The 27,018-nt window shown below is 45.5% G+C and overlaps 1 protein-coding gene across 1 annotated transcript; it reads left to right on the top strand.

Moving 5' to 3' along the window:
* The first annotated feature begins 17,723 nt into the window (after positions 1–17,723).
* LOC104137905 (ankyrin repeat domain-containing protein 9) lies at positions 17,724–23,804 on the top strand. Its single transcript, XM_009665275.2, has one exon. It carries the CDS (start codon positions 18,006–18,008, stop codon positions 18,894–18,896), a length of 891 nt encoding a protein of 296 aa, XP_009663570.1. The 5' UTR covers positions 17,724–18,005; the 3' UTR covers positions 18,897–23,804.
* The last annotated feature ends 3,214 nt before the right edge of the window (positions 23,805–27,018 follow it).

Raw genomic sequence — 27,018 nt, 5'->3', positions numbered from 1 at the left:
CCAGTGACAATGCTGGGGAGATGGTGACTTAAGTCTTCCTGCAGTCCAAGTCAAGTACATCCACTGCTCCCCCCCTTGCCCACACAGTCAGTCATTTGACTGGAAGGCTATCAGGTTGTTGAACCATGATTTGTCCTTGATAAATCCAATTATTTTCTTCTCCTTCTGCTCCCAATTATTTTCTTCTCCTTTACCTGTTTGAGAATGGATTTCAAGAGGATGTGCTCCATATTCCTTCCAAGGATTGACATGGGGCAGACCAGCCTCAAGTTCCCTGCATCCTCTGTTTTGCCTTTCTTAAAGATGGGTGTAAAGTTATCCTAGTCATCAGTAGTATCCGCCAGCTTTCATGATTTTTGTAGATAGATATTTCTGTAGACTGCTCCTTAGGCTGCTTTCTTGGCCTTGCCGTTTACAGGCTTTCTCAGTGAGAAGTTGTTGTCAAAAGCCTTCCATGATTTTTTTTTCTTCTAAGAATTTGTCTGGTTGCTTTTTGAACCCCATGTAAAATTTTGCATCTACAGCATCCTGAAGAAAGGAGTTTTACAGGTTACCTGCACATTATGTGAAGAACCACTTCCTTTTGTTTGTTGCAAACTTGCTAAGTGCTAGTTTCATTTCTTGTTCTTGTAGCGCAAAATACAATGGACGATTATTTACTGTTGATCCTCCCCCTTTTCTGCATGATTTTATAGATCTGCATATAAGTGAGAACACAAGAGGTGACACAAATATGCAAGTAGGAAGACGAGTACTAAATTTTGCCTTTCTGTCCCTTTGTTCCATGCAGCATGTGGCTCCTCACTCTGTATTTGAATGTCATCTTTAGAGACTCTGTCCCTTCTTCTGTTTCCATCTCCTTCCTCTTTCCGGCACTCCACCAGTAAATAGCAATTAGGAATAACTGCGGCTACAAGCAACCATTTTCCTGCTCATTTACCTGTGTTGCTCTAGCAATTGCTTAGTGGTAAACATATGCTTTACTAACATACTTGAGACAGCGACACTCACAAGTTTAACCTATTGCCTTTGAAGGATATGCTAACAGTTTTCCTCTGCCTTCCTCCAGGCCACTAAGTCAAGAACTGCCACAGGCAGAGGTGCTATCAAGAGCCTCAGCTGGATTATTGTCTGAATTTCATTAGAATTATGAATAGTGCCACAGATGAAGTTGCCTAGGGGAAAAAAAAAAACTTAATCTGTTAAAGAGCTTTAATTTTCTCTGAAAGATTGCTTGCTCTGTTAAACTGGTGTTTGTGTTTATGAGGACAGTAAGCATCCTCAAGCAACAGTTTTAGTGTCTGCTAGACATACGCTGTTTACATGATTTAGAAGTCATTGATCTTGTGAGTCTGGCATTCAGAAAAGAACAGACCTGAAGGGAATGAGATAACCTGCAGGTTAGTAACAGAACCAGCTGAATCCTACAAAAACTCACCCTGGGCTTGAGAGGAACTTCACTAGAGCAAGGAAATCGGATCCATCTGAGGTAGCAATACTTCTCTAGACCACTTATTTGAATTTGACTCAGGCTGGAGGACTCAGAGTCCTCAGAATTTTCTGTTCATTCAAGACCTACTGGGAAATAAATTGGCCAACTCTATGCAAGTGAGAAGAGTGAAGTTGAGCGTAACTGGAGATGTTCTGTTTAGGTTGGAACAAGGGGTTTACACGCTCGTTGGTCTGTTTATAAGGTCTTTTAAAAGCACATGAGATAAAGTACTGCCTCAGAAGGAGGCAATAACTGTTTGCAGAGAAGTCCTGTATTGATTGTATTTGCAGGGAATGTTTCGATGGAGGTTGTTCCCCTGGTTGTCTTGAGCCTGTTGCTAACAGAGGACATATTTGTCCCAGCAAGCAGGAGCTGATGAAGCAGAAAGGCCAAGCAGCCTTTCTAGTGAAAGTGGAATAGTCGCAGGGGTGACAGTTACCCTTGCTAAGGACTTCTCCTGCGCTGTGAGCAAGCCTATTCCAAAGCAAACAAAACTGCCTATTTTGAGGTCATGAAGTTAAAGGTGATCTCTAGTAAATCCAATACAGAGGCATCCTGCTAGGGAGACAGTCTTGACTCTGAGATTTATTATGCTGCAGAGTCATCTCATATGGAAGAAAGCCCAGGAGACACGAGACAGCAGTCTCTGACAGCAGGATAAAATCCTTTGAACTGATTGAGCATAAGATGCTATTGGGGTGATGCTTAGGCTAGGATTTAGAAAAATGAGTTACTTGTGCAACAGACAATTCAAAAAGGGAGCTGTATCTTAGTTCTTTTCCTCAATACCCTGGCAGAGTCGCTCATCCTAAAATTATTGAATGGCACCATCTTGTGGGTATTGAAGGCAGTGATACTTTTACACCTTTTTTCCATACGTTAGAGACTATGTAGTATTATATATGAATAGTGATGCCACTTTCTAAAAGGTAGCTAAGGTTGATTTATTCTTGCACTGTCAGTAAAAGACTAGGCCGTCATCAAAAACTGTTTATTTTCTGCTTATTTTCCGCCAGCTGCCAGAAACAGGTCTTAGAGCTTAGTGGTTGATTTTCATGCCTTAACTGATTTTGCCTTTTTAGTAGTGTTACTGGAAAACTGTACACACATGCAAAAATCAAAACTTTGCAATTATGGAGGAAATACATACAAAAACCCCTGAAATATCTGTTGAAGAAAAGGTCAGCTATCATTTATGCAATGTCTTCTCTTTTTCTAAGATGAAATTCCTAATAGATGTGGCAGCCAGTCTATGCATCACAAAACTCACTCAACTCATGGAACTAAGGTGCAACTGGAGAAAATACTGTCTAGTGTTGTGTTTGTCTGTAGGGATTACCCTGGCAACCACAGCACATGTCCTTTAGTGCAATGTTTCTATGAAGCATTAGACATTTGGTCATGAATAACCCATACACAGCTAGTCCAAGACTTCCTAGAAAGCAATTGCTGCCTGGTGTGCGTTTTATACACCAACAGGATGCACGTATCATCGGCGTGCAGAGTTCCCGGATGCAAAGTAGCCTCCGATGAGAGAGCCAATGTGACTATACTTATATGGAGTATCAAGTTTTTTGTCAAGAGTATGGTTACCCTGCATTTGTAAATCCCAAACAAACACAGCAGCTCCTTGAAATCTGCCTGGGTAAGATTTTGGGTAAGAGATGTTTGGCTGTCTCTCTGGATAAGAGAGAAAGAGATGATGTTCCCAGAAAAGATATATTTTAGCCTAGACTCCATCGACAAAATGGAACAATATCTTAAGCGCATCACAGGCTGTTGAGCAGACAAATTAATTTGATTTTATTGCCTGTCATGAGAAGCACAATAAAAATATAAATAAATACAAAATGGTTAAACTTCTCATTAAATTTTGGACTTTGGACTTTTGCTCACCCCAGCTGTGTCCAGGAATTTTCTAAGCATAGTTATGAAGGCAGGTCATGCTGGATTCAAGGCTGTGCCGAAGACATACTCAGAATCTGTGGGCAAAGCCGAGAGTCTAAAGTCAAGAGGACCAAGAAGTGAGGAAGGAGTCAGGGAAAGAGAGTAGGAAAGCTGAGGTTTCTGAGAGCAGCATAGGAGTGAGAAGGCATAAGACCAGTCAAAGGAAGGCTCGAGGCTCTGGTCATCCTCCAGTCCCTTGGAGATCTTTGTGCTGATGTCTGCCCGGTGCCTGCTAGCTGGTTCAGCCCGTGAGATCTGCTTCCTGGATTTGTGCCACGCAGGTAGGGAGTGGCTTGTTGCATGTTACAGATAACCCTGGTGATGAGCCAGGATCACTCCATCTTAGGCATTATATGAGCACAGAATAAAAAGACATTTCTTTCCCCAGAGAGCCGACACAAGTATAGACCAAGATGTACAGATAGGGAAGCGTGAGGGTAAGAAAACAGTTGGTGGCATGATAGGCAGTGATCTCAGCACATCAGCAGTCTAAGTACACCGTCAAGTACTTTTACTAGCCACGACAACAAGAGTTTAAAGTAGGGATCTGAAGGATGAAAACAAGCCAGTTCTGAAGACATGGATGGGGATTGCCTCTTGCGTGTCCTGGACATGCCTACGTGGAAGAAAAGAGGAAGACACTGATCTGAAAATTCAGGAAGTTGATGACAGCAGTGAGCTTCCTGGGTCAATCAGAGACGGATATCAGTATTCAAATGTTGCATGGCAGTGGTGGGAAGGATGGAGACTGGAAGGCTAAAGAGATAAGCAGCAAACATTTGAAACCTCAATGAAGGGAATCAGGGAACCCTCTAGTGGGAGAATCTGAGTAAGGCAATCGCAGGCAGCTGGGAAAATTATGTCTGCAGCAGCCTTCAGCATGCCCACAAACAGGGCAAGGTGGGGTGTGTCACAGCTAAAAGGATGCTCGAGCCTAGTCTTGAATGTGAACTGCTGCAGACTCATGTAATTAATGTTAAGTCCAGATGGACCTCAGACTTTATCTTCCACAGGGCCTCCTTCACTACAAAACAATTCCAACTCCTTGAGACAAATGTCCAACATGTAAGAAGGGAACAGAATAATTTATCACAGGAAGAAAGCAGGAGAGACTGAGAACATCGGTAGCATTTTACCGTTTGTTAGATGATGATCCCAGATTGTCCCAGGAAATGGACAATGAGGCATAACAAAAAGTAAGGCAAAAAGGGAGACAAATTAAACAGTTTTTGCCAAACTAATTGCAAGAAAAATCTTTCTTGACTCCATATCCAGCAACGAGGTCAATCCTGAGCATTTGAGCAGAACATATCAATCATGCACATGGGAGACTTTAATACTAGTAGAAAAGCAGTGTATTTCACACCCATATCATTTGTCCCTTTTAGCCTGGACTCCAGAACTCTTGTGCTTTCCATCCATCACTCACTAGGTACTAGGGAAAGTCACAGACACACTGATACATTCATATTAAAACATAGCATTACAGATGGCAACTAAACACGACAGCTTTGCACTGACTGATCTTGAAATTGCACTGCTATAATCAGAAGAGAAATTCCATATAGCAAGCAAACAAAAATAAAAGCTGGCAGGTACACTGATGCAATTACTTCCTCTGGGAGAAACTTTCCCTCTGAGCAGGTGAGCAGAAGGGCTGACATGTCCCCAAAGTCCGGCCCAGATCCCTGGACTGACAGCTCCACTGGCTGCTCGGCTCACCAGCTGTGCTGACTGTATCTCAGGTCTGCTGTGGCACCGACAGAAAGGTTGTCCTGTGCTTCAGGCATTGTCTGTCACGCTAAACACTCAGGATCTTCTGCCAGCCGTGCTACAGATGTACCACATGGCCACTAGCTAATTACAGAGTCCCCTGCTTTCAAGAACAGATTTTTATTTGGGGTACTTCAGTTTTGGAGCACCCACCTTGAGCCTTGCAAGCATGCTTGGAAATGCTGGAATTGGGGCCACTTCTTGTGTCAATCTGAGATAGCCAGAAAGACTTGTAACATGCTAAAAAATACATTGTCGAAATGAAGCAAACATTGACTGCCTCTGTTACTGGGGAAATCACTAACTTTGTTTCTGTCTCATTTCCAATCTGTAAAGTGAAGGCTGATAGTAATCCTTTACTCTTATAAAGTGCTGTGCAGAAAAATTCATGAAGGCTCTGAAGTGCCAACCTACTAAAGATGGGTAACTATACCACTTTTGTGGTAGAATTTGCCCCTGATACATATTTACATCAATTTTTTTACAGTTTGCTTATTCTCTTTTAGCACTGAGCTGCTACGTCGGACTGACTACCAGCAGGGCTGTGACCGGAGAGGACGGCTGCAGCTGCAGAACAAGCTGCCACAAGACAGTCCTCTCATCCTGTCAGGAGCCATGAATATCAGGAGGACAATGCCTCCCCCCAAAATGAAGAGAAATCCTCACTTTCACAGATGATGAAGATAATGCATATTGGCCATCTGTAATAGTTTAACACTTTCAATTTTGTGATGCAACAGCACATTCAATATTTCCACCTATTTATGTAGTGTTTTTAGGGCTATATTTGACAGGCTTTAATGTAAACATGGCTTTGCTGGCACACAGACAGGATTTTTTTGGCATTGCTTTTACAGCGCCTTTCCATAGAATGAGTTGATGTGTGACTCGTGTAAATTCAGATTTTTACTTCTAGCAGATGCGGCCCCTCAGTGTAAACCTCAGAACAGTTGGAGGGCTGCTGGGATTTCAGCTGCAAACCTTAAAGCCAACAGTTTCAAATCTGGATGTCTAAAATTCGATGCCTGCATCCATGATAGATGGCCTCATTTTCAGAAAGAGTGAGTGCTGACAACTAGAGCTGGCCAAGAGTATGAATTTCTGTTTCACAGAGATGATTCCTATTTAAGGATACTTTCAGACCCCAGATCAAGATCTAAATCCGCAAACATCAACACTGAGAAATGAATAACATTTCATCCTGCCAACATGAAGACTCTTTGAGATCCCCAGCTGCTGCCAGCATTTAGGCTGGACAGAGGGTAAGTCAGGACTTGGGAAGAATCAGGAGTCCCAGCCCTGGTGTCGCCCACCTGCCTGAGCAGTCAAGGAGCAGGGAGCCTAGGAGTGAAGGCATATTAGAATGTCACTCCAGAGGCTGCCTGGTTCCCAAGTGCTCGGGGAGCTAACTAACCTGGGAGCCTGTGGACCTATCTCTGGGTCTTTGTAAGGCAGGGTTGTCCTAGGGGACCTCTGGGTACCACAGCAGTTCTTCTTTTCTGAAGACCAGAAAAAGCCACAGGAGAAACCCTGATTGCTCTGCTGCCCTGTTAGGGTCAGACCTTGTCAGAGGCTTCTCAGGAACTCATCAGAGCAGACCTGTTTCTATGAACACATGCCAGTTTTGGCGAATCCTACTGAAAGCCCCAGTATCGTTGAACAAGCAGCCACAATCTTCAGCCTGCCCTCAGCTGAGCAGACCTTCAGAAGGTGAGGTGTGTGCAGACTGGCATGGTGCCACCCGGTCTGGGACAACAGCCTTGAGACGAGGGAGGAGTCCCCACTCATTTGACACAGAGTGGTTACCGAGGCCTGAGAAGCCATGCGGGTGTCTAAATACACAAGCCAAGTCAGAAGCTCTCGTGTTATTTTCCCTGGCCTACAGCTACAAAGGTGAGGGTCTGCTGTAGGTCCTTCTAGTAGCCCTGTGTAGGTGTCTCAGATCTGTAGACATCTCAAACGGCTCTAGGTGCTTGCGTTTAGGGACAGCAGCCCCCTGTGAACACCTTTTCATTGCCAACATAGTGAGCAATGTCACTGCCAGATGAAGCAAAGGGAGGGCTACCTCCAGCACCTGCCACAGTTTTGCACCATCGGTGACGCCAGGGAGAGGAACAAGTGAATATAGGCCATGGCCCTCCATTAGCCTGCATTATTATTAGGGTTGGTACCCAGAGGAATTTTGCTGGCAGTGCTGTCTCTCTCCTACTGCAAAGTATCTGCTATCGCATTAAGGAAAGAAGTCCACATTGATATTTTGGTTTAATTTCAGTAACTTGCTGTTGAGATCCTGAAGGTGTGTTTGTAAAGGCAGTCTGACAAGAGTAACCCAGAAAGATGACTTTAAAAATGAGATTGGGCAGGGCTGCCCATTGAGGGGGGTGAGGGTTTCTATCTCCTAGGTTTTCACCTAAAAACAAAATAAAAAAGAGAAAACAGTCTGAGCTTCCAACGGAATTGTGCATACTCAAAATTTAAGTCCTCTCTCCAGCAAAGGTCCGAAAGGAGATGATTTTTTCTGCCTCACCTTGCTTTCCTTGTGGTAACAGCACTTTCATTGTCATCAGTTATCAAACTTTATCAAAAGGGGACAACTGCATTCCTGCAGAAGGCTTTTAAAACAGTTTACAGGAGTCATCACCTTAGATCCTCCAGTATGTTGGAGCAATTCTATATCCTTCGAGGCACTGCTGCAGAATATTTCAGTTTGTTTAATCAGGCACATATAGAGTTTATTTTTCTGTCCTGAATCAGCTAGATGTATTAAGCAGAGGAAAACCAAGCTTTAGTCAGTGAAAGGGTGGCTCTGACTGCATACAGGACCAAATCTGTAGATTCTCCCTCAGTTTTCGGTTTAACACATACTAGCTGAGATGTCACTAAAGGCATTAAACACTAATAGCCTAGTGTTCCAAGGTGTCTGATATTTATAATATTTGTATTATCAGACTGCCTAGAGGTGCCTAGAATTATCTTCTCCTGGGTGCTGATGAATGAGCATTGAGGCAGCCCTTCCCACAGAAATTTCCCAATCCAAACACACTTAGATGCAACCTCCAGAGATGGCAATGCCAGTGCAAGCAACAGCTTGGGCAGGGGGACCCCAAATTCTTCATTGCTCCAACCAGCTCTCTCACAAACACACAAGCACACTTTGCCCACCTTATGTCAATGCAATTAATGTGAAACCATCAAACCCAGAGCATTTCTGAAGCGTCAAAATACTTCTCCTTTCAGCAGCCTTATGGAATGTCATATTTTCACGCAATTTAATTTTGCTACTAATCCATCAGCTGTTGAGTGAATTCTCACTGGCCAACTTTACATATACATTAAATCATAAAGAAGAAGGAAATAGAGGTGACCAGCTGCAGGTTAGCAAGATCAGAACTCATTAAACCTGGTGGTAGAAACAATTTGTCTTTGTCACTGGCTGAGTCACCACACGAGTCCTGTTCAGAGTATTCATTATTCTAATACAATTCTTTCAGCCAAGCATTAGAGGAAATGAAGTCCGGAAGGCTCTTACTTGGACAAACATAGCTTTCAGGTATTTCTGAAGTGCTTGTTGCTGATTGGACTGTACGCTTATCCCAGATGAAAAGCCTATCGCAGAAAAAGCAGCTGAAAATTGCAGAGAAGCAAGTGGTGGGTGGTTATCTTTTACTCTTTATGTGAAATATATTGCCTATGATACAAGGAGATGCAAGGCCTAGGAAATGGCACTCTTGATGATCAACTTAACTTTGCAGTTTCTCGCTCTGATAGTAACCAGACGACACCTCAGAGTAACCTCAGAGGACACTGCAAAGACTTCCTTTACAAATAATTTTGCAATTATAGTGCAACTGAAGATTGTTTTTAACAGCCTCCAGCAGTTAACCTTGGGATTACAACCTGCAGGTTACGGGGTTTAATAGAGCTGCTTGTAACCTGGATTACTCTTTTGTAATAAATTCAAAAATATTATAATAAAAAAAAGTGCTCCTGTGTGCGGATACACTGGGGCCCACAAATGACAGAGAATTTGCCAGCTTCTGCAGCTCTTGCTCCAGCTGAGCTTGCTTCATTCATTTGGGTTCCCAGTTCCAGAATGGGAGATCCAGCTGCGAGGATCTAAGCTCCACAAAACCTCACCAGCTGGCCGGGGAAGACCTTCATTCCTTTTTGGATCATGTTCTCTGTCAAAAGATTAAATGAAATTGATATGTTCTGTGAAGTGGTTCAGTTTCATAGCACCGCCATTTCTCATACACAAATGAGTTTTGGACACGCTTTTGTCTGTAATACCTATAAAGCAGTAGCATTAAGCAGATTCAGCTAAACTGGTCAGCGTTCTATCAGGAATGGCACAGCCATAAGCTTTTATTCATTTGCCTATTTGTACGGTGGTAGAACCTCCGACTCCCATCTTTGGTGTCATGTCAGCTGCTGTACAAGCAAAGAACAAAGGGCTTAATATTTTAGGGAGAAAAATCTTTGGAATCTGCCAAGCATTTAACATTGTTGATATCCTGTAGCACTGAATTCCCTAGGTTAATTATGGGTTATGTAAAAAAGCATTCCTTTTCATCAGTTTTGAAAACTAAATGCTTTCTCAGCAGTTGTCAGCCTTGGTATTTATGTAGAGGTGTAGCAAAACAGGAAATCAACCCCCGTAATCATAAAGAGAAAGGAAGAGGTCCAACAATATAAGGCTGTATCACCGTCTCATCCATTCATTGGAGAAAAAGCATCTGATTCAATGTATCTGTAGGCACGGATTGTCTGCGAATGCTTTTTGTTCTTTAACAGAGCTCAGCTGTCAGATTTTTTTTTTTTAATTTTTGAAATAGGCACGGTAAGCTGGCTATTTATGTATTGTCTTTGACAGATGTAGTCTCAAACTAGGACAGGAGTTGGGAACTGAAACAAGGGGGCTACTCAGAAACGAGAGGCGCCAGGATTTCTGGCATGTAGGCACCATGCATTCAGGTCTCAAAATCACTTTCAAAGATAGACTAAAATAAGCCTTGTTGTTCTCATAGCTGATTAAACGGAGCTGATATCTCATCCTCCAGACACCAGTGTATTATTTGATCTAACCTATATTTGAAGGGACGTATGGCATTCATTGAGAGTTAGCAACATCTTTATCCTTCCTTTGGAGTTATTCCAGGTATTTATTGAGTGCCTGCCCTTAGAAATGGGCAATCCATCCCTGGGCATTGACAAAGAAAAAGCGCCTGATCCATGACTGGAGGGATCCTGTCCTGACCTTCCAGTGGCACCTGACTTTTTTTGCGAGGCTCTGGCGATCCTGCCAGCTGCTTGCAAGCAGTTGAAAACTGTTGAAAATGCCCTGAAAACAGAGAGTTCAATAAGTCAAATAGCTGTGACCAAGCCCTGGATCCCAGCTTTGTGAGAGCCCCCTTCAGGACAGTGGCAAGAGGATGCTACCGGCTGCATCTCATTGCTCTCCATGTCTTCAGCAGCACTCGGAGAAAGTTTGCTCTTATTTCTGCCAGCTCATCTGGACCTGCTCCCTCTTCACCCTAAATCCCATCCACCTCGAGACCTCAGCACCCGCACCCCTTTCTCAGGCTTGTTCAGTGCACAGCGCCTGACTCTGTGGCCCTCCTGATGCTGACCGAAGCAGCGGAGAGAAGTGGTATTGGGAAGGGCTCAACAGTCCCACGTACTTCATCTGAAGGTAAGGAGGCTGTAGTTCAGGGTTAGGTGCCACAGCTTTTATTTTGCCACAGGTCTCTGCCTTTCAGGTGGCCTAGTGACACGCAGACAGTTTTCCACACACGTGAATAATGGGCTAGTGTCATGCAGTTATGCACACTGCAGTAAACGTGTCGCATGAGATCAGGGTGGCTAGGAAATAAGCATTTTGCTTTCACCTCAGGTACAGATAGAGACCTACGCTGTATTTTATAGGTTATGTTCCTTAAAGGAAGAAGATGAACTAAGGGAACAAGCATTCAGCATAATTCAAGAAATGCTGTTAAAAATTTCTGCTAACGGTTGTGAAGGGTCGTAGTTCAGAACTTCTCCAAGGCTGCGACATTTCGTGTTTGGCATCTGACTCTCTCTCGACTACTCTTTCCCAAACATGGAGGATGTAAGAAAAAAGATCTAGTTAGATCTAGTTAACCACGCTGTTTCAATACCAGGGATTTCCCTTAAGTATCCTATAAGAAAGCGGGAAAAACCTTCAGTTTTACATATAAATCGTGCTGTGAAATAAGAGACACAGAAGATTATTGTCAAGATCCATCTGAAGTCTTACGCCGTCCTTCTCTCACAGTTGCAGAGATGCTATCGCATTTGCAGCAGGCTCCACTTTGTCACACGTGCATTGCAGGTGGGTGTCATTATCCAGCATTGCTCTCACAACATACTTCTTGCATTGCTCTATGCTCTTGGTGGCCCTACCCCGCTATCGGCTGCTTCTAAAAAGCTTGTCCTACACCAGCATCCATGTACACTGGGAGAATTTCCCACCTCAAGGGCTCTGTCTTTACCCTGAGGGTAAGAGCTGGCACAGGAACAGGCTGAGACACACCCAACCTCCTCGATTTGTGCGTTTTCTGCACATGTTGTTTGGGGCTTGGTGTGGTACAGCTCAGGCTCAATACACCTGCATGGCACTTGGGAAGCGAAGAGCTAGGTGACGCTTGGATATAGCAGGCTAAGCCCATACTCCCAGGCCTGATCCATGCAGACTGCATGAACAAGAGCCTGCAGGAAAAATACCGCCTCTGCCCAGTCCCCCCTTCCCCTTGCAAGAGCTCCAGACCTTGCTCCAACGTGCAGGTGAGTGTCTGAATGTAGCAGTGTATGTCTGGATTAGAGCAGTGCTCAGCTGGCAGGCTATGTGGACATAATGTGAATATTTGTGTCTCCATTTGTGTCTGGATGATTCTCTCTTATACATATTGCATAAGACTGTTGCATTTTCAAGTCATCTTTCACTTTCAGGCTTCCACAGGTAAATAACCATCCCAGGATTGATTCATTCTGCATGCAGCACATCAGTCAGTTCTGTTACATGTTATTCAAATGCTTTCCAAACTGGCAAAGCTCTATTTATTCTCATTTCAGCCCTCTAGCCACTTATTCAGAGACTGTTGCATGCGCTCTTTGAATTCTTCCTGCACGAGTGACATATTCTGCAGTTCAGGACAGGTCAGTTTGTAGGTTTTTCCACTATCTCAAAAAATTGTTTTGTCAGCTGGCTTAATGAGAGCCATGTAGCAGGGTAAGCATGTAGCATGGTATAAAAGAAACCCTTGGTGCTCAGTAAAACCAATTTGCTATATTAGCTATACCGTTCCTGTCTCCTGACACAGGTAAGCTGTTCACTGTTTTCCTTGTAATTGGACAGTTTCTTTACCATCCAACACCTGCAGTCTTTCATCTTGGTTCTATCAGGTCTTTTCAGTCATGCTCTTTTACACATTATCCCTGACTTGGGCTCTACCCTGGTTTCCATCTGAGTCTATCACTCTTTTCACAACCATGGCATTAAGGGCAGAAAGAAACTAGAGAGGCACAGCTGGGTGCTGCACAATGGCATTAACTTATCACACAGCATACCTGCAACGTGCACAGCACAGGCTTGGCGGGATGAGAAGTGCAGGACACGACCCACATTGCTACAAGGCTTACAGTGAATGGAGAGGTGTCCTCCGTCACTTGCGGGTCCTTTTTCTTCCAAGCAAGAAAGGGAGGCAGGCAATATACTAAAAAGGAATAGGGCACTGAATGGGGAGACCAGGCTTCTGCAGCCCCTCTTGCTCTATGCTCTGGTAGCAGATACTTGGCAGTCACTTCACTTCTCTGCACATCCTGTCGAGACCACCTGGGAGCCCAAGGTTGTCCCATGCCAAGGAAGCTCACTGAAGAGAAGCAGAAAGGGAGCAAGAAACATTTCATTGAAGTTTTTGGCCAGTGCAGGACCCTGGAGAAGGTCCTAATCTTCCCCAAAGCCTTTTGTTCTTCTTTTTTTCCCAAGCAACCTCCTCCTTGAAGTTTTTCACGTGTGTACCCAGACAAAAAATGTGGTGGGAGGGAGCTGAGCTCAGATGAAATTAGCTTCCAGACTGCTTGGGCCCTGTGGCATGTCTGCTTCTCTCTGAAAGCAGGGAAATGCGTCATTGCCATCAGTCAGTGAAACAATATACATGAAAGCACCACTCCTGGCCAAATAAGCAGTTTATGCTCAGTTCCAATAACCAAAAGCTGCTGTAACTTTTGTGGATTTCCAGAAGGTTTCTTCCACTCTTGACCCCACACTGATCCTCATTTCTCTTTTAGTCTTTATGCAGAGTGCCAGTAGGAAGAAACCATGCAGCCATGATGATATCCCCAAACCACATTCACAGCAGTGCACAGTACACAGGGCCTTTCTGCTGAGGTTTATTCCAGAACCAGGGAGCAACAGCAAGTGCTACTGTAACCCTGTATCCCTGCAATACAGTTCTGCCACTACTAGTAACAGGCTACTAGCTTTGTACTGAGTTTGCAAAGTCTCTGGACTGGGGCTTCTCAGGCTGGCTTTTTCTGAACTTGTATTGGCTTTTATTGACAGCTGCCTCCAGCTTTGTTTTACCTTGATTTAGCTGAAACAGCAATTTTTCTTCTGACCAGGTGGTTATGGCTGACTTGTTTTACTTTGATTACCATTGTATGATACAACCATAGTTTTACAGAGACAGCAGTAACAAGTAGTTGTTCTGTGCAGAGTGAGATATTTATGACTCTAACCTGATGATGCAGCATGGGCCCGTTATGCTAGCAGAGGCCTGGAGAAGTGGAGACACAAGATGCAATGTAGAGGAGTACAAGCATGGGATGATGACAGATGGGGCACAGGCTTGTCACTGGAGACCCCACAGCTATAAAATGGTTCACCAATGGCCAGTTAAATAAATACAGACCTGAAACTAGACAAAACTGGTTTTAGGGGTAACAAAGAAAAAAAAAAAAAGAAATAGTATCTAGCACGCATAAAAGGCACCCACGTATAGCAAATTTGTATGTCATGTTGAGCTGCAGTCCAATGAAGAAAAAGCAAGGTGTAAAAGTGTATTAGCAAACATAAAAATGACCCCAAGTGGATTCTAGAGTGACGAAGAAGAAAGCATCAACATCAACATCGCATTCCTCCCAGTGAAGGACTCCAGATACTGACAACTTGTCATAACATCCCAACACTGCTAGGATGAAGCTGCTCACCTTAGGAGCCAGGGGAGCAGTGGAAGGGTGCACATAACACCAGGAATAGGAGCAGAAACTAAGAAGTTAACCATTTTAAACTTATTATTATTATTATTATTATTATTATTATTATTATTATTATTGAAACTTTTTGTGCATACACATATCCTTTCTTTTGCTGTAATAATAAGATCTGGACTGATAATGATTCTTGGATTAGACCATTAAGAGTTCAGTTATAGTAACAATAATTTCTTGTCTTTATCTGTAAAGGTGTGTTTCATCTTTGCCCATGAACAAGATTTTGAGCATAGCACTATAAGAAGATCCCCAGATATTCTAGAAGCTGACTGTGTTCCTCACAGGCCCACAATAACCAAATAATTTTAGGACCTGAAGTCACCATCATAATGTGAAAACGGCATCTCCCCATGAGTCCTCCAGGGAGCCTCCTGGTCTCAGCTGAAATGCTAAATTGTGTTTAGGGTAAAATCAACTTTTTTCTTTTTTTTCATTTTCACCCTTCAGCACTGTTACTCCCTTGGACATTCACTCTCTGAATCAAAAGTGATTCTGCCCCCATCTGGACTGCAGTTTGGCCAAGAGGGAAGCCACGGCAAATACATGGTGAGTTAGGATGCATTATTTTTAGCCACAGATCACAATTCAAAGATCTAAGCAGAAACTCCCAAACTCCTCCTTTTCTTCCAGTTCCTCAATAAAAGCTTTCCAGGTAGATGTGCTGCATTTCTAACGGATCAATGTCATTTTACAAATCCACTGTGTTCGTAATAAAGTTCAGGAGTGAAACATTATCAAGCATCCTATCAGCTCTAGCTTCCCTAAACTACTGGAAAAGAAAAGAACAGGCCAAAGACAAGGAGTCACCCCAGCAGGCAATCCTCTGGCGTGGCAGAGAGCTGTACCGCACACAGCTGTGAACAAACTATATGAAACACTCCCCCAGTTTGGGCTAGTCTTCCTGGGCAGAATTACAGGATAGCCTGTAATTACAGGGTGACTGTAATACAGATGTTTCCATGTCCTGGACACTCTGCACCCACGGCATAGAGATGATTGAGTAAGCCCAGTGACCATCCGTGATTCTGGGATTTCTGCTTCCCTTTTTCCTCGGAGCTGCTCGCAGAATATTTTCTCTTGCCTTTTACATGTTTCTGCATGTGTGCTAGTTTTGACATCACAGCCACCCTTCTGTAACTGAGGGCTGTCCATGAAAGGGCCTGGCCTGCTTTTTTCCCCTCTCCTGGCTGCAGACTCCTGCCCTGTCCTCTGTGCCAGCCCCAACAGCCCTGCAAACTTGTGCCTCTCAAGCCATGGCGCAGCAGCAGCACTGTGAAAGACACTGGGCTTAGAGATCAACCTGCCCTGGAGGGGAAGGGCTGAATCAGTGGCAGAACAACTTTTGCTCAGATGATTGTCAGCAATGATGGATTTAACACCAAAGAAAAAGACTGTGAGCCTGCCTACGCTGAGTCGATGTGCTATGGATTAGTGTCTGCACACAGAACCCCTCTGGAGCACTGCAATTCCCCTCTCGATGTGCCGAGCACTAGTTTCCCTATACATGCGTATGCTGCACCTGAATTTATACACCTGCAGCAGGTGTTTAAGGGAATGAAGGTTGGTTAGTGGCTTTAACACCTAGGCAAAAACACAGCAGTTCCTAGTTCTGAGCCCAGCTCCATCAGTGAGCTGCTTTGTAAACTTGGGCTCTCTAAAGTGGTGTGGGTATATGTGTGCGTGTTTCTGCAACGTGGGAATAACAAAGTCTGTCTAACTCCTAGGGTATTGTCATCACTTAGCAGCAGTAGGAAAAATCTTGTGAGAACTTTAGACAAAAGAGTCTGTCTGCTCAAATGCTAATTCACCTCTCTTTTGAGCATATAAGTTTATGGCACAGTTCGAGTTTCGGATGCTCTCGGTCAGGAACTGGAAAAACAAAATGTATGTCCAAGCGCTCAAGTAATGCCTGATCCAGAGCACACTGAAGTCAATGGAAACTTCTCTGTGCGCTTCAATAGGCTTTGGATCTGGCCCTGAACCTGCACTTGATTTATTATGACCATGGCCTCCAGATGGGTAATAACGTGTGCAAATGGCTATTTAGAAGTATTTCCATGCATAGCCACAGTAATAGTTGGCTAGAAGTGGGCATACGATTGCTCATTCTAACAATATGAAAACTGGCCCTAACATGAAATGTTTAAGGCATGGACTTGAACTTCCGGGACTTTGGAAGATAGGAAGGTGTGCTAGATCTAGACCCGGATTTGTAAGTGGCCAGACATGATGTGGAGATGTTCAAATTTGATACTTGAGTGCTCTACGTTAAATCTGAGTATACTGAATATATTGTTGCCTCCTTGCTAAACGAAGAGAGAAGTCTTGATTTCCTGTGTTTTGCCTGTTTTGAAAACAAAGCAGTGAGATATCATGTTACTGCAATCTGTTAATTTATATGATGCATGGAAGTCCTCCTTCCTTAAACACAAGCTGCAGCAGTAGGTGCTTAGTTCAATTCCTTTCTAGGAATTGAATTCTGGTCGGGTCCTTGTGCCTCGTCCTGTACGCAGCTGCCTTGGTTCTCTGCATCTTACTAGGGCTTTACACAAGTCTGCTTAAACCCGCTTCCCCCAGTTACAACCCGCTCTGACCCTAGTCCTGGAACATGATATCTGAGAAATGCTGAGTTCAAGACTCTCCGTCAGCCGCTGTGGCGTGGCCGTTAACCTTTTGTTTATGTACCTGCTGTGCAACACAGAGACACTTCAGCTCTTTCCATGCTAAACAAATGCAGGCGTTTTAACCAAGCAAAATGCTTTATGACTCTGGGCATGGTTACTCCATGTCTTGTTAGACTCTTTCCTCTGTGGAGATTCATATTGGGATCTTAAACATCTTTGATGCCTTGCAGGCAATCCATTAACATCGGTGTCCCCTAATTGGCTAGCCATACCATTATTTATAAAATAGGGTTCCCTTCCTAACTCTGCAGCTACCAGTCCCTTCATTTCATGAATATATAATCATCTGTATTATCAGCTGTGGAGCATTTTACACTGCTACATATTTTAGACTACATAATGAGCTGCGTGTGTGTGAATGACATACAAAAAATAGACGAAAATTGATGTTGCGCTTACTGCAATGTATGAGCTGATCTGGTTAGACATGAAATGCAGACAGAAAACTGCCTCACCTCTCAAGCTAATTTTAGTCTCTCCCTGTCTTCTCTCTAGCTGTGTGTGTATAAAATCACTTGCAGTCTGACAGCGCTCCAGTAACCTGTGCCTTGCACAGAGCAAGATGTACTTACTAACCATCTGCTTGCATGGCATGGGTTAACTGAGCCTGTGGGATTGTGCTTACCTAAACAAAACCACTGCAGTGAGGGGAAAAACAATGAATGGGTGGAGATGATCAGCCCATGCATTCCAGCGAGTGCAGTCCAGGCAGCAATGACAGCCTGAAGGTTGCAGCAGCAGCGGGATCTGCATTCCAAGTGCTCACATCTCACCGTCTGGAGCGATTTGACGTGGAGCTGCTCTTCATTTGCTGAGCCATGGCCAGTAACCAGGCCAGCCTGCAGGACGATCAGAGCAGGCACTGCAAGTTCTTGTCCTATATGTTCTACCAGGCTGTAAGAGATCACAAGCCTGTTTGGATGCTGGAAGACATGAGAACTATGGAGTATTTTTACTGGGAGGAAAATGCCAGCCTAAGAACATACTCACCTTCAGAAGCCCTTCTCTATGCAGTGGTGCATAATCACCTGCCTTATGCTCAGTATCTGCTGTCTCATTTTCCAGAGGAGGCTCTCAAGGTGCCTGGGGAACACTTCTGCTACTGCCCATCCTCTGCCCCTCACTTGGCCATGGCAGTCACATATGACAGGAGAGATATCTTGGGGCTGATCATCAAAATTGCACACAAGCTCCCCAGCTTGAACTCCTACATCAACAGAACCGGCTGCTTTCATCTAGAAGATGGGAAGACCCCCCTGCATCTTGCCTGTGAACTGCTGAGGTCAGAGACGGTCCTCATCCTCCTGGGGAATGGAGCTTCTCCCAGGATAGAGGACAGCAAAGGGCTTACCCCGCTGGACGTCATCCTGGAGCAGATGTGGGACTCCAAAGTCAATGTGGCATCAAAGAAACTCTGCCTTGACTACCTCTTGCTATTCATGCCCAACCCACAGTTTAAGATGCGGAAAGTTCTGCAGGATCATCCAGACCACTGGACAGCTTTGCTGGGGGAAGACAAATTCAACAGCCTGGTGGGGAACACACCTGCTTCTTTATATCTGCAAGCTATGCAAACTATTCTCCAGACTCTGCCCCCCTCCCATTTTCCTAAAAGCATCCAGGAACTACCTATACCTCAGGCACTAAAGCCCTTACCATCCTATGGCAAAAAGCTACCGACAAAAAATGTGGTAAATGTTTTTCCTTGACTTTATTCGCTGGGTCTTGGATTTTCAAAGCCAACCTAGGGGAGCTGGTCATCCACCACCCTTTGATTTCCATGTGATTTTAGTACTTACCCTGTTAGGCTATGCTGGAAAATCCAGTCTTTTGTGACAAGATTTTAAATGTTTTTCTATCTGATTGCAGGCACGGCACTTTTAAAGGAAAAACCTTTCTTGTTTTTTGTTTTGTTGTGCATGTGAAGGGTTAACCGTAGTTGAGACTGCATTAGGTTTGTTTTTTTTTAACTGTCAACTGGTATCAGTGTATCTGAATTCCCAATGTGATAACTGTATCCTGTGTAAAGTACCTGGGTGAAAGGAACTACTTGCCCAGTGGGATTTGCAAAAGGTGTAACTATGGGACTGTGTTCTGCTAGAGCTAGGATAAATACCATACTGTACCAACAGGGTTGAAATGTCAGGTTTCCTTTCTAACAATGATCCAGTATCATCTAGTAATAACCAAAAAGTCCATGGCTGTTACTGCAGAGACATAGAGCCAGTCCTGCAGAGTACGTGATTTTAATGAGTTACTTTACAGTGAGTCATAGTGTAGCGTGTGTAAGTGCAGAGAAGGGCAGGCAGCGTATATTCTTGCAGGGGAATAATGACAGGCAAAAGAGCTACCAGAAAGCCTCCCCTGTCTCACCTGGGAGTGAGAGGGTTAAAGGCAATCCTGGCCCTGATGCCTCCATAGAATTGTGCAATGGGGAGGGACCCATTTTCCCTGCTGTCCAGTAGAAAAATGCAAATCAGAGCAGGGCCAATGGAAGCCCTGTCTTTCATAAGTGACATTATTTACCCTTGACTTATGTTTTAGGGGTGAACATATCTCCAAAAGACATCGCTCACTAACTTGACTTGCCCCTTGGTCTCAGAGCCACCTGCACCTACTGGTTATCTTCAGCTAGGGTATGATGTTCTGCTGTTAGAATTTGTCATTTGTTGTTGATTGAGTATTTTTGCCTCCTGGGTCCAGACAGAGGGTCCGATCCCAGAAAATACAAATAGCTCCCATCGCCTGCCCCAGGGTGCGTTTGCTGCTTTCTGGGACCAGGCTCTCCTAACAGGGCTGGGGCTGCCCAGCTCTCCAGGGAGCTCTGTGTTCACTGGTTGGGCAGGGTCCTGTCTGAGCAAGGCACAGGTCTTGCTCTCCCAGGCATGCTCAGCGCCACTGCAGCAGCAGCCGTATTGTTTCCTCCTGGCTCCCTTTGGGGGACATGTTTTATTTCGGACCCAAATGTAAGCATGACCCTCTGCTCTGCTGAGGTAGGGTAACCCATTTCCACGTATCCGGACTGAGCAGCGGTAAATAGCTCGCTCATCTCTTGAAATATATTTGGAGCAAAAGGCCAAGGGGCACTAGCCCCTTTTCGCGAGGCTCTGGGTAAGAGGGGATGTGCACCAGGGCTGTGTGCGCACATCACACTGAACGGGGGAATCGCTCCACAGGAAAATGGCTAGTGTCTCATCTGGCTGACCCCTTGCTTGTGCCAAGGCAGCTGTGCTGGAGCTGTATGCTTTTACATCGGCACTGGCAGCACTTCTCTGCCTCTTTGTGCACCGGGTACCTGTGGCTGCGGCCAGGCGGAGCTTTCCTGCAGGGCTGTGCAACGTGCTGGGTACAGCCAGGGCCCACATCCTCACGCAGATACCAGTCAGCCAAGTGGGACGGTCCTCCCGGATGCCCCTTCCCACACACCGTGGGAGCGCCTCAGTGCCAGTGCCGCCGGGCGCTGCTCTACATGGAGATGCAGACTCACTCCCATCCCCCTGGAGATGGAGAAAAAGCCAGCCCAGCCCTGAGAGTGTGAGCAGGCCAGAAAAGGGTTAATCTTCTTTAACTCACACCTCCCTGGTGGCGCACTGCCCTTCTACCCAACCTCTGGAGGCTTGCATTTCTTTCCCCATCCCCTGCATTTCTTTCCCTATCTCCATCTCTGCCTTCCTGTGTGACAGAGGAGGGCGTGAATGGTGGGGGAGAAATGCAAGGGCAAACCTCAGGCGAGGGTTTTGCAGAGAGGCTGTCTGCACAGCAGCCTCTGCGGCACGCACCGGCAGTCGGCGGCAGTCCGAGGCTGTCACAGCTTCCGAAGCAAGGCAGAGCCCAAGGCAGATTTACATAGTAAGCAGCAGCTGAGCTGCTTCTGTTGAGCTTGCAGGCTTCCCAGCCATCACATCTCCTTGCCCCTCAGCAGCATGGAGATGGAGGCAGGGGACTAAGCCAGCACTCGCTGCCCACAGCTCATGAGGCAGGAGAGCAGAGCGGCTACGCTGCCCCCGTGGCGCCCCGAGGAGCAGGACTGGGCTTGTTCCCAGCAGCAATGCGGTATCTCATGGGGATGGTGCTGAGCGAGAGGCAGAGGAGGCTGGCGAGGGATATTATTAGCATGGTAATTAGGTGCTGGGAGCAGATATTCCAAGGAAAGAGGGCAAGGAATTCATCAGCTGTCATCGCGCTGGCTCGCTACCATGAGGGTTTCCACGCTATAACGAATTGCAGAAACAACAGGAGGGAGGGGAAAGCTGTTCAGATCACAAAGCAGCGGAGGCAGGTAGGGACTCTTGGCATTGCTGAGGTGGCACTTTACAATAAGTCAGGGGGATGTGCCCAGAGGGCCAGAGCAACCCACTGGGAGCAAGTGGGTCTAAAATGGTGCCATGATCACTTGTTGACTGTAAGAGTTGGGGATCATTGCAAAGGTCAGTGTTTAGGCTCCCAGGCTATTCAGGTGGCTTTGTAGAAGGCAGCAGGATATATCATGTGCTCGCGTTCCTCCGTGCATGAGGTTACTCTACCTACTGGCCAGCGCGGAGGATAAGAGATCCACTCTCAGCAAGTGCTCAAAAAGCTCATATTCTGGGGCGTATCTGTGCTTGTGATCACCGCCTGGAAGAAAGCTGCTGGCTGGTTGTTGGCCAACATGCAAAACCGATGGTGTTCTCGACCCACTTTGCAATAGGCAACTAGCCACACTGGAAAAAGCACTCCAGATGCCTACCCTTTCTCCTTTTACTGTCCATTTTAGCAGGAGACCAAGCACTAGATGGGCCTTGGCCACTAAGCTACCATCTGACTTCAACATATGGTCCTGCTGGGCCAGAGTTTAGGGGCATTAGCGTTGTGGTGCTTCTGTTACAGAACGTCTCTTCCCATCACCTGTGGTGACACCAGTGTGGGGTGAGGTTTCCTTCTGCCGGAGCAGAGAGAATCTGTTACCTGAACCTGGTTTACTTGTCTTGCAGTGACCTGCTGTTAGTTGGGGATCCCATTTGTCTTCCTGCCCACTACAGTGACGTTACATCAGATGCAGCCAAATCTACCTCAGCTCTGTCGTGGTTGATTTTTTTCATTCTTTTCAAGCCAGGTCATTAGCAAAAATAAATTCTAAATGTTTTCCACAGTTCCTGCAATCTGACAGTCCATAGTCTTGAAAAATCCCTACACTTGCATGACAAATATGTTTGTGACTTTGTTACTTAAAAAGGGTGCTAGGTGCCGTGTAGTGATGTTTACATTTGGCATAAAATCATACTGCTTAAGTGTAGTTAAGATCTTTATTTCTGAACTTGGGAAAAAGAATAAAAGTGAGAGAGAAAAGGAAGGGGATAGCTTGTGTTAATCTTTGGATTACAGGTTAGCTCTGCAGGTTACACTTTTTATTGCAGTTTCAAAGAGTAGCACTGTAAAGATCTGACAGGTGTGAGAGTGTGTGTGTGTTACTTCAGTTCTGATGAGTAACCTTTCAGTGAGCACTGTGAGTGACTTTGTGTGAGTGTGCGTGTGTGTGTGTGTTTGGGCGCACGTATGCACACGTATGTCTGTGCCTGTCTGTCTGTATGTCTGCCCTCTCCTGGCAAAACTCCTAACTGATTTACAATACTTGTATGCTACAGTGATCAATGCCTTAAGAAAGCAGCCTTTCAGTGAAATAAGTCTGTGTCCCAAGCAGCATGCTGCAAACAGGTAAGGACATGTTTTCTGTTGCAAAAAGGCAGCAGCTTTGCTCTTGGAACGGGTGTTTTATCCCTGAACACCACGCGCAAGGGCTTCCGCATGCCAACAGCCACAGTCAGCCAGCCAAGAATTTGTGATAGTGGCCACAGGTCATTCTTGAATCAATTTTTTTTGAAATAAAATCTATTAAACATACATCCTCATCTTTCTTTTCTCCTAGTACTTAAATGTGAAAGTAGACGTCTGCTTTTGGGCTGCCAGCAAAATTCAGCCACCTGTGACTTGCTAACCCTATGCTTCTGTTTCTGCAGCTCCATTAGCGGGAAAGACGTGCTAGATTCAGGTCCCAGTTACATCTCTTTACACCTGAAGTAACGCTTTTTAAGTCAGTTGCACCACTCCAGGTATTTGCTGTACAAGAAAAAACAGAAACTCGCTCTATTTGTGCACTTATTTTCTTCAAGGTTCCATAACTCTGACTTCAGCATATAAATAAATGTGATGCTTAATCCCTGAACACTTTTTTACATTGTTGGTATTTTGAATGTATACAGATATATATTTTCCGTCCTTCTAACACTGATGGGCATTTCCCTACTACCAGTTTCCTTGGCTTTTGGGGGGTTCAGCGTGACAGTGACAGATGCTGTTGTTCACTGATTAAGACTGAATGGTGCCATGCCCAAGTACAAATGAATGTTCATTGTATGATATGACTTTCTTATAAAGCCATACTTTTTAAATTTAGGTTTCTCTTTTTTTAGGAAAAGAAATTCTTCCATATAATCATGTTTGTACATTACTTGCTGCATGATTAAAGAGAAAAAGATTGCAACATGTACTGGGAATAAAATATATATAGATACCCTGATACAAATATATTAACTGTGAGAATTATTTAATCTGATTGTATTACTGTAATAAACTTGCAGTATAAACTTGATGTGTCTTGTCTCAGCCAGTTGGTCAAAATCACCCACCAGTATCAATCCCTTTTGCTTTGGCTGATTTTGATGTTTGATGATTTCTTTCTGACTGCTGAGCTATTCCTTCCAATAATGCGATCTGAGGAACATATTTTCTCTCACAAACTTGCAATAGCTGGCTGTGCTGTCAGAGGATGACCCCAAGTGCCGAGGTGAACCCACATTTCACAGATCTGCTGCAAGGTGAAGGTGAGTCAGAGGAAAGGCCTCAGCAGGGGAGGGTGATAATGAGTTTTAGAGATCTTCATCTTTAGGTTTGAGTTCAGCCCGAGGCAGCTTATGAGAAAGTTGTTTCCAATGAATATCACAGTGCCAGCAGGCTCCTTGCTCTATCTGCAATCAACAAGCTTCTTTCCTTCCTTTTTTTTTTTTTTTAAAGAAAGAGAGATACCCCCAGGAAAGTTACCAGCACTGCTGGACTGCTTCGGACTCAGGTGCTGCTGTAGGTCCTTGGCCAGACGTGCACCTCGGCCAGACATGCACTCGCACCCGCTGGACCCTCCAGGGTAGGTGGGTCACCCACTCCTGTGCTCAGGCAGAGCCCACCCGGTGCCTCCGCTGCCTTGTCCAACCTGAAACAGCACAGTGTTTCAGGTGACGGTATCACGGGCTTGCGCTCCTCCCACCAACAGCACCCGCAGCTCTCCTTGGTGAGTGCTGAGCACAGAGGCATAATCTGAACAGTTAGCATGGCCCACTGTCCTTGCACACTAAGCTATTGGTTTCATGGAAGCATGCAGGGAGGGGAACTGTTTCACCGATCCCACTACAAAGGCCAAGACTATCTCCTTGCCCTCGTAATGGGAGATTTATCCCCAAACTGTTCCACCACAGGAATGGGATGTGAAACACGTTACCATGTGGTCCCCGGAGATGCAAGTTTTCTGGCTTATTTGCTTCAACCTTTCTTTGGGGAAACTTTCTTTGAGGATCAGGAGCTGATTCATTTTCCCTCATGCCCTGGCGGCTCTGCTGCAGCAGATGCCAGAGGGGCCTGTGAGCGGCCATGGAGGCTTACAGCGCCCAAGGATGACTCACCACTCAGCGCCAGCCCACGGCACCTGCAGGCGTCCTGGGGAAACTGCTGCTGAGCACTCGTGACTGGGGCTCGACTGCAACTAGTGACGTAGCAATGAGAATCTGTATTTCCCATTAACTGTTGCTCCTGCTTGATCTTGTTGCCCGCTCATGTGCCTAACCCTGGTGCCTCCAACCCCGGAAATGATGGCAGTTAAGACCTCCCTGGCTGCAGGTGACAGGGCCTTTGCAGCTCATAGGCTCACCACCTCCTGGCTAACGTCAGCAGTGGGTGGCAGTGACATCCATCCCCGCAAGGCCAGGCTGCCAATCCTACCTTAGTACAGAGGTCACCACACAGCAGCTCCTTTTTAGCTGCAGGGTCTCTGGACAGCTCTGTGTAGGGGCATCCCACATCAGCGATGAACAAGAACCGCTGGCCACTGTTTCAGGCTCAACCCTGGCAGGCTTCTTCACCCGCGGAAACCAGACTGGAGCGGCGCTTCCAACATTGCCACATTAGCAGCAGTCCCCGCACCAGCCAGCCTAGCAGGGGCACAAAGGACACGTTCATCTGGCATGGGGACCCAAGCCCAGCTGAGGGCCGTGGGATTTTCTCCTCCCTATTTAATTTTGTCTTTTGCAGGTGGGATTTGCTGAGTGCTTCACCAGATGCCCCAGCACATGGGCTTGACACTCAGGACTCTGGGTCAGAGACAGGCTTTGGCCCTCATTTTTATTTATTTTATTTCAGCAGAAATATAATAGTGCAGTAGGCGATTCTGCTTGTTTCTCAGCTGTTTGGAAGGATCGGCCCCAAATATGGTCTCCATTTACATACCCTGCCTTTCTGTAAGTGATTTGCTTTTGGTACAAGCTCAAAGGCGACTTTTTCATCCAGAAATCAGGCAGGCAGAGGTAGAATAGGCTCCACTGCACGTAGAGCATGGTGTGGACATGAACAAAGTAGTGTGGTGGCATCTTGGATACTTGCAGCATGGATGTGGACAGAGTGGCACTGCCTGGGGCACGTTCACGGGGCATATTGCTTAGGAGTGATTTAATGGGCCTGTGCAGACAGGACCTGATCTTGATCGGATCAGACAGTCCAGTCACTAATTCCCTCACTTAGGTCATTTCACAACGGTAGTTAGGAGTAGCCCCCCACACACCAGCAGGCAGCAAGACAGGTATTTAAATACAGAGTGAAATGTAAAGGGTATACATATTCCTCTGTGCTGGGAGTACACATTCTCAGATTCAGACGATGCAGTGACAGAAATCCTGTCCGCGTATCAGTTAACTTGGAGAGCACCTCACCTGAGTGAGTCACCCCAAACACAGCTGATATGTTTGGTGCATCCCATGCTAGTCTGCTACTCAGCCCGTGGCTGCCTGGCCAATACAGCAGCAAAGCCTTCCGGGAACACGCTCTGCATTTTGCTGCGCTGCCACACACAGCCAAGGATGCGGGTGACTGCACACAGCCCTCACAGGGATCTAGCTCCCAAGACTCCCAGAGTTGTCTCTGGCTCTCGGAAAGCTGCTCTGAGGCCAATAAGCTGGGTTTCTCTGAGGGCTACTCCAAAAGGCTGCTCAAATTGGAAAATCAATGCTAATTTTCCAGAACAGGTCCCAGCTCCAGGTTTAATAAAATCTACTCATATTCCACCATGGATCTCCTGTGAAGTAGAGGTTTTTTTAATCAGTGGGAAGGCTTTTGGTGAATCTCATGACTGCATATAGAGAGAAGATAACTGAATATGTTCCATACCACAGCTCTGCCCACCTACACAGTGAGATAGGCAGATTCCCCTGCAGAGCTGAGAGGGGGAGGAATGATATCACAGTTTTTAAACTCTCAAAAGGAAGTCTGGGAGAAAAAACAGATAAGAAGGATTGGGAGGGTGAGTATGGGAAGATCCCTTTGAGGAAGCAACTCCTCCAGTTAAACCGAGAAAACAGTATGGACAGGAGGCTCTGGCAGCAGGAATGAGCAGACAGGTAGGGGGTATTACTCCTTTCTGAGGCTGCTTTTAACTTAGGCAGTGGAAGATCTTGTTCTTTGGTGCCAAATTAGTAGGGAAGATTCCTAATAATACTGAGGCAGTCCCCTGCCCCCAGCATGCTGTACATTATGTACACA

Source organism: Struthio camelus, chromosome 3, assembly GCF_040807025.1.
Source record: "Struthio camelus isolate bStrCam1 chromosome 3, bStrCam1.hap1, whole genome shotgun sequence".
Taxonomy (NCBI): domain Eukaryota; kingdom Metazoa; phylum Chordata; class Aves; order Struthioniformes; family Struthionidae; genus Struthio; species Struthio camelus.
This window is presented reverse-complemented; position numbering and strand designations above follow the sequence as displayed.